This window comes from Mus pahari, chromosome 20 (genome assembly GCF_900095145.1).
Source record: "Mus pahari chromosome 20, PAHARI_EIJ_v1.1, whole genome shotgun sequence".
Taxonomy (NCBI): Eukaryota; Metazoa; Chordata; class Mammalia; order Rodentia; family Muridae; genus Mus; species Mus pahari.
Window position 1 is genome coordinate 11029466 of NC_034609.1, and position 19180 is coordinate 11048645.

A 19180-nucleotide genomic window follows, 5' to 3' on the forward strand; every position below is an offset into this window, starting at 1 on the left:
CCAGGGCCCTAAGGTTTATCATTCATTACGTTGTTTGTTTGCAGCCTCTCTGATTTTTTTAATGTAAACACTTAGAGCTATAAATTTCTTTTGCCAGGGCAGCTTTCCTTGTATCCCATAGGTTTTGGAATTTTGTGTTTTCATTTTCATTTGATTCTAAGAAGTTTTTTGTACTTGATTTTTATAGAGAACCAGTCATCATACAGTAGGATATTCATCTCCAGGAGTTTGTAAATGCTCTACAGTTTCTCTGGCTGTTGGTTTGTAGTCTTATCCTATTATCATGAGTACAAAGACTTATTTCAGATTTCATGTATTTGTTGAGACTGGCTTTGTGTCCAAATGCATTTTAGAGAAATAAGAAAATTTATATCCTGCAGTGTTTCAATAGAATGTACTATAGTGTCTATCTATAATCATTTCATTCACATATTTCTCTAGTTTTTAATTTTTAATTTTTTATCTCATGTGTATGAGTGTTTTGCCTGCATATATACTATGTACCATGTGTGTGCCTGGTGCCCGTGGAGGCTAGAAAAGGGCATCAGATCTCTTGCAGCTGGCGTTTTAGATGGTTGCTAGCTGTTGTGTGGTTGCTGGAACCAAACCTGAATCTCTGGAAGAGCAGCTGGTACTCTGTTGAGCAGTCTCTCTGTCCTGTCTGTTTATTTTGTGTTGGGAAGACCTGTCAACTGATAAGAATGAGGTACTAAAGTCACCTACCTTTGTTGTGCTAACTTTAATCTGTTTAATCTTTAATTAGTTTTTGTTCATGAAATTGAATCCATCTGCTTTAGGGCATATATTTAGAGTCATAATGCCTCTTGATAGATTGTATCCATAATCTATCTTTTCTTCCTAGCTTGGACTTGAAGGTGTTTTATCACATACTAGAGCAGTGCCAGCTGCTTGTTTCCAAGTTGCATTTGCTTGAACTACCTTTCACTCTAAGGTAGTACCTGTTGTCTATGGCTAGATGTGTTTCTTGGAGGCAGCAAAGAGACATTTCTGGCCTTTTGGTCCATTCTACTAGTCTGTGCATTGTAACTGGGGAGCTGACACCATTAAGATTCAGAGCTAGTTAGAGAAAGCATGTATTGACTTCTGTTATTTTGATGACTTTGTAGGATTTTTGTTTGTTTTTTTTTTTTCTTTTCTCTTCCTTAATTATTATTCTTGTATGGCTTATTGTTACCTATGACCTTGTGGGTGCATTTTTTTTTTCTCTTCAGTCCAAATGATTCCTTTACATAACCTGTGTAGAGCTAGTGTGATGCTCATACATTCCTTTAGCCTATTTTTTTCCATGGAAAATTTCACTTTTCTTTCATTTATGACACATAGATTTGCTGGATATAGTAGTTCTGTTGGTATAGCCTTTCCGTCTAGGCCCTCATAGCTTTTACAGTCTGAGCTAACTAATCTGCTGTTACTCTGACAGGCCTGCCCTTGTGTGACTTGGTGTTTCACAGTTGCTTCTTTCAGTATACTTTTTGGTGTTTTATATATGTAGTGTTTCATTTATAATATGACAGAAAGGGGTCTTTTTCTTTTCTGGTCATGACTATTTTGTGTCCTAAATACCTCCTGTGCCTACATTGGCATCTCTTTTCCAAATTTTGTTATGATGTTTGTTTGCTGAGACAGAAAGAGTCTTACTGCACAGCCCTCTCTCTGTAGATGGCCTGACACTTAGAGAGATCTGCCTGCCTCTGCTTTCCAAGTGCTAGGATTAAAGGTGTGTGCCACCATGCCCAGAGTGTTAGGGTTTTTTGTGAGTTTCTGACAAAACTCACTTTAATCCGGTCTGGGTTCATCCTGAGAGGCGGGCTGGCTGAAATGGAATGTGCAAGAGGAAAATGGAAGCCTAGACAAAATTCTGTTCAAGGCTCCGAAGTTTAATAACCGAACTCCATTTAAATAACATGGAAAGATCCCCAGCCCTCTCCTAAGTCTTTGAAGTTGCCGGCGGCGGTCCGATCGTAGGCAGGTCCAAGGATCGAGGCAGGGACGAATGTCTGTTGGCATAGGCGGTCCAAGGATGCTGCATTCTGGGAGAACAGGGGGGGTCCTCTTGGTAGGCGGTAGAGACACAGCAACTCTCTAGTGGGTTTCAGCGCCTGTAGGGGGCTGGTGTTTTGAAAGAGAGTGATTTTAGTGTAACAGCAAGGTAGACTTGGCGGCAACAAGAAGCTGAGAGACCCCAACAGTTTTTAATGTTTTCTGTGTCCCTAAAATTATATTCTCCTTCTGTGTCTATTATCCATTTTGGAGACCCTGTGTATGTGGAACTCCTGCTGTCACCTTCTTACTGTTTTATCTTTGTCCTTGTTGGATGGTTCCAGTTACTCCATCTTGTCATTAAGCTCAGGTATTTTACTTTTTCTTTGATCTGTTGTATTGGTGACATTTTCCACAGATTTTCACTTGACTGATTTTTTTTTTTCTTTATTTCCCTCATTGGTCTGTCTTCAGTCCGTCTGTCTTAGTATAATTCCTATAGCCTGCATCATGTTCCTTGTTTCGTTCAGCTGTTTAGGTCTTAATCAGGTTCTTATTCTTTTATTTTTATTTTTTTGAACATTCTTGCAACTGTTCTGTCACTCTCTGACTGACAGTTAATCTAACTAACTCTAACCATTCCTGCTGTATTAGTCAGTTTTGTAGTTGGCTTTGGGTTTTGTGTTTCTTATGTTACTGCCCAGGCATGTACACATCTGGAGTTATTTCTTTGCCTGGTTTATTTTTTTATCAGCTATACTTTTTGTAATTCCTATAGCCTGATTTTTTTTAATATTTATTATTATACATAAGTACACTGTAGCTGACTTCAGATGTACCAGAATAGGGCATCAGATCCCATTGCAGGTGGTTGTGAGCCACCATGTGGTTGCTGGGATTTGAATTCAGTACCTTTGGAAGAGCAGTCAGTGCTCTTAACCCACTGAGCCATCTTGCCGGCCCAGCTATATTCTTTCACTTGGCATATTTGCAGTGTTCATATGGGACTTTAATGCAGCAGAATTGAGTGTGCAGTTCAGAAAATAGTTCCTTAGTCCAAGAACTCGGGGTACCTGGGATCACTTTTTTATTGTTCCCTAAGTGGAATATTAACTGTAAGATCAACATCCACTCTGTACAATTTATACAAACCAATTAATAACATTGGCCCATTTGACCTCAGTCACTATTAGATGAGGAGCCAAGGACAGTATGGAGTATATGCAGATGTAAGACTAGTCATGGGAGGTGTTGGGATAAACACCATGACCAAAAGCAACTTGGGGAGGAAAGGTTTTCTTAAATCTTACAGGTTAGAGTTCCAACCTTGATACATACTGCCTGGGCTTAGCAGCTTTCTGGACCTTTGGTGCTCACCCACACAACCTCCTAAGAAAGGCAGTTTTCCATTCTTGCAACACGAGTACCCTCTGTGTGTCACTGGCTCACTGTGCTCTCAGCTTGCCCACAGTGCACTGTTCTCTAAGTGCAGCCTTCCTCAGCCTTTCTGCATCTCAGGGATCTGAGGCTCTGTTACAACTTGGGTTTCACTCTCACAGCTTCACACAGTCTGCTCAGGAGCTCCATGCAGGGAAGTAAGTCAGTGTTACTATATGTTGCCTGCCTTTGGTGGCTTTCTGGAATCTTGGTGTAAGCCTCTATGAGCCTATAATTCTTGCATTTTGGGCAGTACCATGTAGACGATGCCAAGTTGCACTACCAGCTTAAGATAAAGCCTAGTTACCTTGTACCACAGCTTTAGCGGCCTCTGCCTGGGAATATTTCTCTTGAGTACCCCTGGTCCTAGAGGCTTCCTCTGTTCAGCCATTCTCTTTTCAGATGAGTTTGCATTGATATATGGCTGGAGCTCTCTGTGGGTGAGGTCTTAACTTCAGGGCAGCTTTCCATTTTCCCATGTAATGCCAAGTCCCTCTGCCCTCTTCAGTGGCACTAATCTCTAACCATTGTGCACTCTTTGTCAGCACCATCCCTGCCCACAACTTTAACTCTCTTCACAGTTTTAAACTTACTCTCCTCACCAAACTGCATGGCTTTTAAAATACCTTTTTGCTCTGTTTTGTAAATCTGGCAAAGTGAGCAGTCAGCATGCTGGGGCCTGGGTGTTATGCTTTGAATCTCCTCCACCTCAAACTTAGACCATTACTTATGACTTTAGCCTTACTCAAAGTTTTTGGACACAGATTGAACATAGTCACATTCTTTGACCGATGTAACACTGAGGGCCTAGTGCAGTTTCCAGAAGCCTTTGATTTTTTTTTTCTGAAACCTCATGAGCCCAGCTCTCTCTCTCCACATTCCTATTAACACTGTAGTTGTCCAAGTTTCCATCAGAATGGTCATGATCTTGCAGCATTCTATAGCATCTCTAGTCCAGTGCTCCAAATTCTTCCAGATTTCTTCTACAACCACCGCCCTGTTTGTCACAATAGCTCCACTTTGCCAGATTTCTTGTGGGTACCCGACAAGAAGCAATCTATAGGAGGAGAGGTTTCTTTTGGCTTGCAGCTGGAGAAGGCATGGTCATGCAGCTCCACGGCAGCAGAGCAGAGACCGGTTCCTCCTGCAGTGGTCAGAAAGTAGAGAGACAAATGCTGATGATCATGCCATACATTTTAATTATGGACCGTTTTTAGTATAGATGAGCTCTGAGCTTACTAGTGCCTAAAGGGCTATCCTCTGGAAAGAGCGCTTACCCCTGCTCCCTCTGTGCACTAAGCGCTGAGCCCAAGGCTACACTTGGAAAAGGTCAGCTGTCCCCAGGCAATGGCTCCATACTGTCTTGAACTTCACCCATGTGCCCTTATTCTGTCTGGTGATAGTAAAATGAAATCCAACAACAGCAGCCCCACCTCAGCAGAGCTCACAGAGCATATCACACAGCAAGGCAGCCGACAGCTATCTGTGTCTCTTCCTTGCACTCTGTGGTCAGTAACCTTTTCTCCCTGTATGACAAATGATGCCTACTTTCTCTTCTCCTCTAAGATCTAATGCTGCTGAAAACAGTCACTCACAGAAAGTCTGCCATTTCACAAGCCACAGAATAGCCGACCATTGCACTTTTTTTTTTTTTTAAAGAAATTCTATGGAGGAAATTAGGAAGATAAAAAGACTTTGTAGGATCCATTGAGCCAAACCTGGGATGATCATGTGCATTACAGGCAAGGTTATAATGACTTATGTAAGGAGACTTCACGCTTCAGCTCGTGTGCATTGAACTGTGGAATCTACAACAGATATGCTTTGTAATTCTTATAACCCCATAGAAATAGGTAGTGAAGGTCTTGAGATTTTTCATAGCTCAACTTGTCCTCTTGCCAGCAAGTTTCCTGTTACCCATGATTCATGTGTGAAGAGATGGCCAGAAGAGCCTTCACCCTAGAGGTCACCCTGTGTCATTTAATGATCTCCTTATAATGACTCCAGTTAGCAAGAGACAGTAAATGTAGGGGTTGCTGCTCTTACACGTATTTGATAGTCACTTTGGAAGAACAGTTAAGAGGAGGGTGCCTTAATTTCATGATCTGTAAGAGTAGAAAAAAAGAAAAGAAAAAGAATGAGGAAATCATGGCAAAATAAATATATATAATGCAATTTTAGCTAACTGTAATCACTGTGTATTTCTTATTAGTGTGCACAGTAATCACTTTCACTGGGAGTATGAAAGGGGTCATAAAAGATGAAACAGTTTAAGTACACTGTAAGATAGCAGACCAGACAAGCCCAAGGGAAAACAAGACTAGTGTTTTAGTTTGCTTTCTGTTGCTGTGATAAACACCATGACCAAATTCAACTTGAGGAAGGAGAGGGTTTATTTTATACTTCCACATCACAGTCGATCATCAAGGGAAATTGGAGCAGGCGCTCCAGAAGGAACCTGGGGATGGAGCTGACAGATACCGTGGGGAACCCTACTCACTCACTCAGCTACCTGGATGGCATGTGGTGGGTGGCACCCACCCACAGCAGGATGGACCCTCCCACATCAATCTTTTATCAACAAAACAAAACCACAGACATGCCCACAAGCCAATCAGATGCTGGCAATTTCTCACTTGCGGTTTCCTCCTCCCAGGTGACTCTAGTTTATGAGTCACACTAGCTATGAGACAAAGAGAGGCACAGTTTTCTACAGTCTTGAAACATTTTTATGCCTACCATGATAGTACATACCATGTTCTCAGCATGCAGAATGGACAGTTCTCTTTTAGTTTGAGGCCTACCTAGTCTGTATAGCAAGTTCCACACCAGCCAGAGATACATAGTGAGAGTCTAAAATGAGTATATTAATTTAAAATCTGTGTGGGTGTATATGTGTACATGCACACAGGAGTCAGAGGACTACTTCATTTAAAGGAGTTGGTCCTCTTGTTCCACTATGTGGGGACTGGGACCCAAACTTGTCTGGCGTGGCTGCAGACGCCTTTACCTAGTAAGCCATCTCACCAGCACCATAGAGGTTTGGGGCGGGGTCATTTCCTTAGTTTTTTATGTGCATGGATGTTTTGCCTTTTTTGCCTCCATGAATGTCTATGCAGCCCATATGTTCCTGGCACTTGAGGAGGCTAGAAGAAGCATCAGATCCTCTGGAACTGGAGTTTAAAAAAGTTGTGAGCTGTCATGTGGGTGATAGGCAAATACTCCCTAAGGGTTTTGAAAGACCAGTTCCTCTGCCTGTGTACAGGTAAAAGGTCTGTGCCCATAAACACATAAAGGATTAATCTGGTGGCATTCACTGTGCCTCCCATTTCTCTTTACTAGTAATGAATTTTCAAACCAACAGCTCTCTTGGAATTTCTAAATCAATGTTTCTCTTAGGTTGCAAAGAACATGTACTGGAAGATCCAAAACCTGAATCCATCAGTGACACTGCAGACTTGGCCCTGCCACCTGAAATGCCAATTCTGATCGACTCCCATGCCCTGAAAGACATCCTGGGGCCGCCACTGTATGAGCTGGAGGTGATGGCTCTCATATCTGTGTTTACACTGGTGCTTGATGTCAGGCAGCTAGAGCTGGGCTTCTGAAGCTAAGCTCTGTCTTTAATGGAAATTTTCCCTGTGTGTTGTTGCACTTCGGTGCTTAATGTGATAGTGTGGCTCTTGAATGGAAGTGACCCAAGTCATGACCTCCTGTGGGCAGCCAGGCTGGCTTGACCAAGTCATCCCTGCACTTCATGAGTGCTTATGCTCATTGATCTGCCTACGCCAGAGCCTAATACACGGCCACTGTAGATGAGTGCGGGGAGTCTTTCTTCTCCCTTTGTTGTAAGCCCTTGGGAAAAACCATCATCACTGGTAATGATTTTGAACTTTTGCTGGAGACACTGCCTTATGCACAATTTAAGATCTCATAGACATCTTTACAAACCTTTCCTAGGAATTTACCTGTGAATCACCTCAACATCTAAACACCACAAATGCCTTCAACACCCTAGTTTATAAGCTAACTTCCATCTGCTGCCTCAGCTCATACTGGCTTTCTGGCCTTTGGTGACATAGGAAAGGAAAAAGCAGAAAAAAACAGTAACAGAAATAGAGCAGCATATAGTTTAGCCCTTGAGGGTTATCTACGGGTAAGAGCTGGTAGCAGTCTGTGTTTTTCAAGTTGCGATCAGGGCTGATTTGCTGCCTCCCTTCTAAGCCCTCGGTGGGCACTAACGTGAGTGTAAAATCTTGGTGGGACCATAAGTCCTGCCCTAGACTAGAAAGGTCACAGAGAACTCTGCACATGTGAATATACCACTGTTTCAGTCATGTGACGTAAAAGCAAATATAAACTTGGCCACAATTATGCAAATATTCCTTAAGTGTTGGTCTTCAAAGTGTTAAAACCAATAGGGCTAGAAAAACAACTCGGCAAGATAAAGATTGAGATCCATGTCTGCGATCCAGACAGAGTTCAGTTCCCAGAACCCACATGGCAGAAGGCAAGAACAGACTCCACAAAGTTGTCCTCTGACCTCCACACATGTGCCATGGCATGCATGTACATGTACACATACACAAATGTTTCCCGTTCTTTCTTTAAAAAAAAAAATGTAACCACTAAGAGACCTTGTCAAGTATTCATTAAGCTTTTCCTCAGTCTGCATGTTAGCCTAACTGGTGTATGAGTGGGAAGGTAACAAATTAACTTGAGGGCTGGGGCTAGAGCTCAGTGGTACACTCCTTGCCTAACACACATAAAGCCTTAGAAGACGGGTGAACTTGAGGTACTTTTATTTTAATTTGATACATAGTGAGAAAAACATTCTGAAAAGGTTTGTGTCTATTTTGTGTGTGCACACAGGCACATACCACGGTATGTTTGTGGAGGTCAAAGGGCGATTTCAGGAATCAGTTCTCTCTTTTCGCCATATGGGTTCTTCTGTGGATCAAAGTTAGGTCATCAGGCTTGGCAACAAACACCTTTACCAGCTGGGCCATCTCCCTAGCCCCAAGAAAACCATCTAAAACTGGTGACTCCACAAATCAGTAATCGTAATGGGAAGTTAGTAAGTGCTGGTGAGTAACCAGGGCTTTGAAGTTGTTGAGTCACCTTGTTTTTGAGGCAGGGTCCTTCTTGGTTTTGATGCCACACGTCAGGCCAGCTGGTCTGCGAGCTTCTCCTCCTCTGCCTCCCATCTCCTGTAGGAGTGCTGGGTTAGATTCACACTGCCATACTCAGCTTTTCACTGGAGCCTAGAACTGAACTCGGGTCATCTGATTTGTGGGGCAAGTTCTTTACCCAGCCTGGTCTCTTTTTCAACTTCATGTGTTATGTGTTTTCTCTGAAAAAATATATATATATACACCACTAGGGGCCACTAGGTGAGTGCTAGTAGCTGACCCTGGATCATCTACAAGAAGTGAGCTTGACTGCTAAGCCACTGCTCCAGCCCCTTGCCTGGTTTCTTGAAGCAACATATGTGATTGACGGCTAATAAAATTGTAACAAATGGCTTATGTTAAACATGACTTTGCATTCTGAAGATTATTCTTTAGGGCTAGTTCATTCAGCCCTGGAAAGAAGCCATGTAATGAAAAGAATAAGAAAATTGACTCAATATTAATTTTTAAAATTGTGAACACTCTCATCTACTTGTGTTTTTAAACAGCACTGACCTACATATTAATCTTTTCTTTTTCAGATATATAACAGAGCAGGTGCCAGTGCTAGAGGGGAGTGTGTAGTGTGAACTGGGCCGATGCTGAAAGCTAGCTAAACTGCCATCTACCTGTGAAATTAAAGGTCAAAGTGAATTCCACCTACCTTCACTGGTGCACACAGCTGCTAGAGCACCCAGCTCTCTCCCAGGAAGCGGCCAGTCTTTGCTATTCCATAGTGAAGCCAGGCACCTGACAGCAGAGAAGTTGCACATTGGATTGTCCTTGGTGATACATTGTGCTTAATTCTCTGGAGATATGGGGGTGCAGTCAAAGTTAGCATTGCTGTCTTCCAACTATTAACCTGTATCTTCATACCTAGGGTGTGTTGACCAGTAGTTTAATAACTAGACTCATAGACCCAGCTAACCAGCTTGTTCCTCTTACACTGGCATCCAGGCAGTACTGCCCTGCGTCTAGGACGTCACCAAGGAGTGAGAAAGCCCGTGAGAGCTGTCACTTGTCAGATAAGTGTTCGTGAGAAGATGGTTGCCCCCTGAAGCTCACGTACTAAAAACCCAGCCAGGCTTTGGATACGTAGGGACGCACAGTGCATTGACGATACTCTGAAAATCAAGGCACATGTACCTAGACCCAGCTGTTCTTGGGAGTCAGTTCCTCACACATGTGTAAGGCTATATATATACATACATCTGGTGAATGCTAAATAAGAACATCCAGATAGTGAGACATGTGACTCAGAATAATGTCAGGTAATAAGTTGTCAGAAGTTAGTGCTTAAGTTTGCAGTCTTACAAGACAGTGTAATTAAAGTGCTCTGGAAACAATTTCTGCATGTTGACATAACTGATATTTTCATCTTTCAAGGTATCTGAGCGTTTGAGTCAACCTGGAGTGGCAATAGGGTTAGCATGGACTCCCTTGGGTGGCAAAATCATGTTTGTGGAAGCAAGTCGAATGGACGGTGAAGGCCAACTAACACTGACTGGCCAGCTCGGGGACATCATGAAGGAGTCTGCACATCTCGCCATTAGCTGGCTTCGAAGCAATGCAAAGAAATACCACCTGACTAATGGTACATGGCCTAACTGCAGTGGGACACAGCTGAGAAGGAGGGCCCTGGACCGTAATTCAGGAAGTATCTAACTAACTGAGACAAGGGTGACACCATTCAGTAAAGTCCAGGGCTTGGCTTCTGAATCCATAGAGACATGAGTGATCACGTTAGACTATCTGAATCCCTGAACTAGATACAAAAATAAAGCTTTAAATCACACTTAAGAGAGAAGGAATCTTACCATCCAGACCGCACTCAAAGTATACTATCCATTAATATCTTTAAGCATCCATTTACACAAAACATTCATTTTTGTTTGATTTTATTCAGAGAAAAAAAAACTGGGCTTAATTTTTCTACATTAAAATCCTTTCTTTTTCCCCCTTTTTAAAGCTCTTGGAAGTTTTGATCTTCTTGACAACACAGACATCCATCTGCACTTCCCAGCTGGAGCTGTCACAAAAGATGGACCATCTGCTGGTGTTACCATAGTAACTTGTCTCGCCTCACTTTTCAGTGGGCGGCTTGTGCGCTCAGATGTAGCCATGACTGGGGAAATTACGCTGAGAGGGCTTGTTCTTCCAGTAAGTATAGAAAACAGATTGTGTACTTGTAATATTTATTTAAATTAGTAATTTTAAATTTACATGAATAGTAGCTTTCTATAAAAACTTCGGTTAAAGATTTTAAACATTAAAATTTTAATACCTGTAACTAATTTATATTTTAAACTTTTGGTCAAGTAAAGAACACCTGATCATCTCCCAAGTTTCCCTATGATCTAAAAATATTTAAGGGAAAAGAAATATCAGTGTGGTTATAGGAAAATCAGCGGTTCATCAGAATGCCTGCCATGTCTTCTCTCTTCTTAGAAGTGAAGTGTGCTGTGTATACAGAAAATGAGACCGTTGGCTTTTAAGCTCATTCCATGCTTTTTCAAGTTCCTTTGAGACATCTTAGCACCTTGTAGAAATCTTAAGAGTACCGTAATTGGCAAGATTTATAGCAAAACAATTTCAAAAATCCTGCCTGAATCTGTAGGTTCCTGGCTCCAGTGCATAAACCTGCATGCAAATGTTGTGGGATATACCCAGGACTTAGGGTTTTCTGTGACTAGGTGCCAGGACTTGTCTGACAGGACAAAATGTTGACAGAGCCATAGCAAGAAGAGGATGAGCAGTGGCAGCAGCATATATTTTCCCTGCTAAAGTCCTTACACAGATGAGAGTAGGTTATAGACTCACTAAAGGGGCCAGACACTTGCAAAACCCCAGCAACTCAGGAAGATTGAAGAAGCAGCATGGGCAACCTGGTGAGACCTTGTCTCAAAATAAAAAGGAGCCAGAAATATGGCTCAGTAGCAGAGGACTTGCTTGTTATTAGTCTTTCATGTAAGACTTAGTTCAATTCCTATTGATAACTACTAAGATTATTGTACTCCAATATTTTCATTCAACCATGCAAGGACCATGAAGAAAAAATACTTGCTAAGGCTGAAGAAAAGGGGACATTTTAGATTTTAGTTTATAATTGGTTAAAAAAAAAAAAAAAAGACAAAACATACATATATACACATCTGTCTGTGTGTGTGTATATATGTATATCATCTTATATGCAGCCTACAGTCTAGCCAAATTAGGCTAGAGTAGGTGTTGAAGGTGCTAAGCCTGGCAGCCCTCTTGTGGCTCAGGGTCTCTAACTCCTGGGTGACTGAGGAGGAGGACCTTCTGCACGATGCACAGGAGACCCAAGTCTTCTTCACCTTGGGGGTTTCCCCAGGCTATTTAGATAAAGTCAAATGTGATACCTTGCTTCCTCTAGGGCCAGTGATCCAAGATAACATTCAAGGCAGAAACTTTCTTTTTATACCTTATCCTTGAAGTTCACATAGCATCACTTCCACCATAATATGCTCCACACAGACAGGTCACGAAGCCAGGCTCACACTGGGGAAGAGAATTAGACTCCATCATCTGTGAAGGAATCATTATGGGCATAGGTTTTTGTTTTTCTTTTCTTTTTGTTTTGTTTAAGCCACAAGAGGGGTGAGGACTAGTGGCGTGTCTTCAATCCCAGCATTGGGAGAAGGGAGCAGAGAGGGACAGATCTCTAGGAGTTCCTTATAGGCCAGTCTATGATGATTGTGTCACAAAACAAAAACCTTACAAGAGTCTAGTTTGGAGTGTTCTCATTTTGTGGTAATGAAGACAATAATCCTGTAACACAACTGAGCTTTGCTTCCTGTGTAAGAGCAGTTCTGTTTTGTTAACTTGAAAATCTTTATTTTGTAAAAACAAAAATGGTATGTATTGAGATAGCATGATGTTCACTGCATGTACACATTACATAACATTTAAATCAGCATGTATATTTCCTCCATTTGTCATTTCTTTATGGTAAAATCTTCAAACTCCTTTCTTCTAGCTAGGAATAATAGAACCAAGCTAATGTAATGCTACTATACAACCAACCTAAACACAAGGGTACAAATGACAATTAAAAAATATCTAGCCGGACAAGAAAATCAAGAGTAAGGAAGACCAACATGTGGATACTTCATTCCTCCTTAAAATGGGGAATAAAATACCCATGAAAGAAGTGGCAGAGACAAAGTTTGGAGCTAAGACGAAAGGATGAACCATCCAGAGACTGTCCCACCCGGGGGTCCATCCCATAATCAGCCACCAAACGCAGACACTATTGCATATGCCAGCAAGATCTTGCTGAAAGGACACTGATATAGCTATCTCTGTGAGGCTATGCCAATGCCTGGCAAATATAGAAGTGGATGCCCACAGTCATCTATAGGATAGAACACAGAGACCCCAATGGAGGAGCCAAAGAAATTACCCAAGGAACTGAAGGGGTCTGCAACGCTATAGGTAGAACAACAATATGTACTAACCAGTACCCCCAGAGCTCATGTCTCTAGCTGCATATATAGCAGAAGATGGCCTAGTCAGCCATCGTTTGGAAGAGAGTCCCCTTGGTCTTGCAAACTTTATATGCCCCATACAGGGGAACACCAGGGCCAAGAAGTGGGAGTGGGTGGGCAGGGGAGTAGGGTGGGGGGAGGGTATAGGGGACATTCGAGATAGCATATGAAATGTAAATGAAGAAAATATCTAATAAAATAAGTTTTAAAAAAAACTTAGACTAACAAAACTAAAAAAAAAAAAAAAAAAAAATCTAGCTGGGCGTGGTGGCACACGCCTTTAATCCCAGCACTCGGGAGGCAGAGGCAGGTGGATTTCTGAGTTCGAGGCCAGCCTGGTCTACAGAGTGAGTTCCAGGACAGCCAGGGCTATACAGAGAAACCCTGTCTCGAAAAACAAAAACAAAAACAAAAAAAAACCTATATTCATCAGGTTGCAGGTTTCTCTCCTTTAAAGCATTTAATATAGGTTACCATTAAGCTTTTCAGTGGCCTCCCAGCTCATACTATCACAAGTGGGAGGTGGGCTGAATGTCTAAGTCAGTGATGGTTCAGGAAAAGGTAGATGCACTTGGCAGTGAACATAAGCCTTGAGAGTTGTCCTCTTTTGCCTGGCAGGTGGGTGGAATTAAAGACAAAGTCCTAGCGGCACACCGAGCGGGGCTGAAGCAGATCATAATTCCGCAGAGGAACGAAAAGGACCTTGAAGAGATCCCAAGCAACGTCAGACAGGATCTAAGTTTTGTTACAGCAAGCTGCCTGGATGAAGTTCTAAATGCAGCTTTTGATGGTGGCTTTCCTGTCAAGAACAGACCTGGTCTCATAGACAGCAAACTATAGACCCGAACATTAGCTGAATTATGAGGCAAGGCTGGTTTGAGGCACCAAATGATTAAGCAAAATATCCCTAATCTGTGGGTATAATCAAGATAGCAATGGGTCTGTTTAAGTAGTTGTTGTTTACTACAGAAATGTTGGTTTAATAAAGTAATTAATTCTAGAATTCCGGTCTCCAGTGGGTTTGGTATCCCTGGGAAGACAGAGGTACTCTGTGGTCCTAGAACAAAGAACTTTTTAGAAATGTCAACCCTTAGGCCTACTATAAACCTGAATCCAACTCAGGTATGGAGTGGAGATCCAGGAACCGCTTGATGTGCTTAATGACTGAGTGAGGCAGGTATGGCCCAGGCACACGAGGAGAGAAGCAGAGGCAGGTGGTTCTCTTGCTGGTCAAGGCCAGCCTGGTCTATACACAGCAGGTTGCAGGACTACACAGGGCAACGCTGTGTCAAACAAAAACCAGCTGGCATACACTCTTAGTTGTGGAGACCTACATGTAGATTTTATCTGATCCTGGAACCAATCAGTTGGAAGGGAAACTAGCAAAAACAAAACTCTAGGCAGCTATCCTTGTGTTTGTGTTAAAGGGGTCTAGGATGAGACTGCACATGAGAATACGGGTCTGAGGCTGGGGGAAGCAGCAATGAGTACATTAATTATATGGGACAGGGGCGTGTGCTGGCAGTCTTTACAGCATCACAAGAGCTTTGGGTAGTTTAGTAGTATTGCTGATTCAACAAGAATCCAACATAATGCAAGTCAGTCTTTGTGTCTTGTTTTTCTTCTGTGTGGCCACCTTTGTGTGTGTGCATATGAATACCTGTACAGACCAGGAGAGGGAGGCATCCCCTGGAGCTGGAGTTCTGAGTGGTTCTGAGCTGCCTGGTGTGGGAACTGAGAACTGAATTTGGGTCTTCAGCAAGAACAGCAAGCACTCAACTGGTGAGCCATCTCTCCAGCCCATCTTTCATTTCTAACGGTGCCCATTTGAGGTTTGCCAGTAAGGTTTTTGTTTTTCTAACATTGTTTTTGGTTTATTAGGAAGGAGTTTTTGATTGGAGAAAATGTCCATAGGATTTACCACTTACAAATATCTAATTCAGGGTCATCTGTGACATTCAGTATTTCCACCGTCCACGACTTTTTCAGCACAATCAGAAAAACTGAACTCATTCCCCCAATTCCAGACCTGGCAACCACTCTTGCACACTCCTAAGTGCTTTAGAATTACAGAATGTTTTCTCATGTCTAACATCTCACCAAGTGTCAAGTTTATCCCAATACCATCTATCAAATTTGCCTTTTATGGTTGAACAATCCACTATATACATACGGCACATTTTGTTCATCCATTCATCTTTTGTTTTGTTGACTGTTGGTTATAAACAGGAATGTACAAATCCCTGCTTTTCTAATTATTTTGGAATGTGTGCCCAGTAGAACTTCTCTGGTGGTGCTGTGATCAGAATGGCCTAAAATGCATATGTTCCACACTCAATAGGAAAGGGTCCAAGAAAACTAGCTAGCTACTTTGTGCCTTTGTACTCCTCCACCAGGAGGCTAGCACTGAGGTGCCATCTTGGAAACAGGCACATATGGACCTCACCATTCAACTTACCAACAGATTAACCTTGGACTTCTGCCTCCAGATCAAACCCCCAAAAATGACATACAATAATTCTGTCCAACTTTCTGAGGGGTGTGTGTGTGTGTAGGATGGTACTTGGGATTAAATATAGGGCCTTGCATATGCTGAGTAAGTACCCAAACACTGAGCTACACTACACCTCAACCCCAGCTACAGCCCCAATTCTTTTCTGCCTTGGCCATACCATTTGGCATTCTCACATGTACAGAAATTTTCAGGTATCAAAACTGAATAAAGCTGTAAGTACCTTGGTTATCAACTTTATAGGTTAATTTCAATTGGTTCTGCCCATTTATTATTCCTCTGGACTTTGCTGCAAACTACAAAGACTATGAATTCCTGAGTCACATAATAAGTTATATGAAAAATTTAGGGGCAAATGCCTTCTATTTGTTTCTAAAATATTTAATACCAATTAGTAAATCAATATCTGTAGATAAAGTTATGGGTATACTAGATTATGATAAATTATGAATGATATAAAATATACATGAATCTAAAAAACAACAGGTCAGTGTCTCTACTAAAATATGATTTTTCTTTCCTCTTCCCTGAGAGCAACTAAAATTTGCATTCTAGACTAGTACAGCTCAGTAGAATACTTGCTTAGCACTGGAGAGGTCACAACTTCAATCTCTAAAACACAAAACCACTTTGTATCGTGGCCATACCACACACCCTCTCATTTGCAGTGCCAACTCCCAACAGAGTAGTGGCTTGAACTACAGTACATTCCGATTCTCATCTAGGCACAGTGGTTAGTGATGTCTACCATTAATTTCCAAAACTTTTCATTGCTGTGACAGAATACCTGAGAAAAAGACTTCTTTGGGCTTGTAGTTTCGGGTTCCCATACAAAGCTGCCCTGTGGCCGTGGGCTTGTGCTGAAGCAGAACACTGTAGTGGAAGGGAAGGGCATGCCAGAGTAAAGCTGTTCACCTCCTCACAGCAGCAGAAGCAGAAGAGCCAGTGAGGAAGATGCAGACAAGACACAGCCTTCCAAAATCCCCTCCCCAACACACATGCACTGATGAAGTCATCAGTCATCCACTTGTCGGTACCACTACTGGAGGGCGAGCCTTTGACACCAGGCATTGTGGAGGATGCTTCATGTTGAGACACAACATCTCCACCAAAACCAACTCAAATTAGGCTGAGTGAGGGCAAAACCATTTAGTATCTCCTCCTATAAAACACTTTCATGAAATAAACTCTACTAGTAAGTCATACAAGTGTTAATTTTGGCAATTCTTCCAAATGTAAAATTCAGCTGGGATTATTGACTAGTTTTGTTTATAACATGTTCAAGATCACATTATTTTAACCAAAGGAGAAACTGTACTATGAGCTCCTTCCCATGAGAGCACCTAGAAGCTCCTTAGACAAGAAAAGCAGAGTCAGTCTCCAATTTGATGATCAAGGTCCAACACTAATGCTCACTTCTTTGCTGTAGTAAAATGTACTGTGCCTTACAATGAAAATTATTCTTTATTAAAAAACAAAGCAGAGCCGGACGTGATGGCGCACGCCTTTAATCCCAACACTCGGGAGGCAGAGGCCGGCGGATTTCTGAGTTCGAGGCCAGCCTGGTCTACAAAGTGAGTTCCAGGACAGCCAGGGCTACGTGGAGAAACCCTGTCTCCAAAAACCAAAAAAAAAAAAAAAAGAAAGAAAGAAAGCAAACACAAAACAGATGAGATGGTCACGGTTCTAATCCCTACCAATCTCTGTGAGTTCAAGTTCTTACTTAGCAAGTTCCAAGCCAGCCAGTGCTACAAGGTTGCACTACCAAGACTGTGGCTTGATTTAAATAGGAAAAAAAAAAAAAAAAAGATTTTTATTTTCAGGGGGAAAAAGGTTAATGTCAATAAAAATTCACTTGATATAATGCTCAGTATAAAAGCTAAATACTGTCTGAGTGATGCCACCCTGATAAATGTCTCTTTTGGTAAATGATATAACTAGCTTAACTGAGCAGGTAGGACACTGAGAACACCTTTGTGTTTGCACACATACCCCCCATGGAACACTGCTTACTCTTACAGGCTTCCATGACACTATGCACACCTTCTCTTTGGGGCAGGGTCTTCCTGAGCAGCCCAGGCAGGCTTCTTAACTGCCTATGCAGTAGTATATTACGGTCCTCCTACAGTCTCCCAAGTGCTGCTTTAGGTTACCTTTATTAAGATAATGTATACAAACAGTGACAGTGACAGTCCCTGTAAGGAATAACCCTCTCCTCACTCTGCCATTCTGTCCTGACTCTTATCCACCTAGATCACTAACTGACCCCGAGTGTGCTTAGTTTGATCCAATGTTGGGTTGGGCATGGGTGGTTTTTGTTTTTTGATAATTTTCAACAATTAGCTTTCATTTTTTTTATGGGTATAAGTGTTTTATCTGCAAGTATATTTATGTACCATGTGCATGCCTAGTGCCCTCTGGAGGCCAGAAAGCATCAGATCTCCTGGAACTGGACTTACAAATGATGAGGCATCACATGGATGTTAGGACCTGAACCCAGGTCCTTTGAAGAGCAGCCAGTGCTCTCAACCAGAATTCTCTCTCCAGCCCACTTTCTGATCTTAAATCTGGATTACTTACCAGAATTTCCTCTCAGGGATCTGAGTAAAAATTCTACATTTTATTTATTTATCATTGCAGATATTCCTCACAGGAAGTGAGGAATGACTATCACCTTTTCTGCACTAAACTCATCTAAGTATACACTTCATAAATGTGAGCCTTTATATACACAATTTTAAAAAGTTAAAGCAAAAGGAAACTCCCATAACCACTGATACACACTAAACTGGCCCAGGACTCAATTCAACATGACAAATTCAAGATTAAGAGCTGAAGCTGCAGCATGGGAGGCCCTAGCTGGATCCTGAGCAACACAACAGGATTAAAAGCAAAAGAACCAAGTCAAGAAGGATCATGTAGACCTACCATAAATCTCCTCAGAGACACCGAAAGGGCCAAGGGCGTCAAGGGGAACGATCCCCTCTAAGAGTTACCTGATATATGACAAATCTCACAGGAACAAATAATGTTGCTACATTCCTCTCCTGTGGGGGTCAAGAATATGAAGACTTAAATTTAATAGCTAATAAATGTAATATGTCAACCTTACCTGCTGGTAAAGACACCTAAAATATGCCTTCACTTGCTAAAACTAGCAAAACCAGAGGGTAAACAAAATCCTTCATACTGCTGAGTCCCCCTGAAGCTGCTCCAGAAAGCAACAATGAAAATACCAATACTTAAAATATTAATGCCCAAAACATACTGATAGATGATACTTAGAATATATAGGCTAATTTATATGTAGTAAAAATAAAAAATCTTGATGGATCAAACAAAATCTTAGCTAAGATTACAGTGAACTGGACAAGTTACCAAAATATTTCTGCCTGGCACAGCCTAAGTTTTGTTTCCATTTTTGAAACAAAAGCTTACAATGTAGAGCAGGGTGATCTCAAACTCTTAAGTCTGCTGCCTTAGCCACCAAGCTCTAGACTACAGGCGTGAACCATGACCAACCTTTCTCAAGACTTATCAAAATGGTA

The 19180-nt window shown here is 41.9% G+C and overlaps 1 protein-coding gene across 1 annotated transcript in view; it reads left to right on the forward strand.

Annotated features, from left to right (window-relative positions):
• Positions 1-14123, forward strand: part of Lonp2 (lon peptidase 2, peroxisomal) — a 91115-nt gene extending 76992 nt beyond the window's left edge. Inside the window, exons 12-15 of the mRNA XM_021220133.2 lie at positions 6838-6980; positions 9996-10203; positions 10579-10769; positions 13739-14123. Coding sequence (XP_021075792.1) covers positions 6838-6980; positions 9996-10203; positions 10579-10769; positions 13739-13960 — 764 coding nt within the window. The 3' untranslated portion in view covers positions 13961-14123. The remainder of the gene's footprint in view (positions 1-6837; positions 6981-9995; positions 10204-10578; positions 10770-13738) is intronic.
• The last annotated feature ends 5057 nt before the right edge of the window (positions 14124-19180 follow it).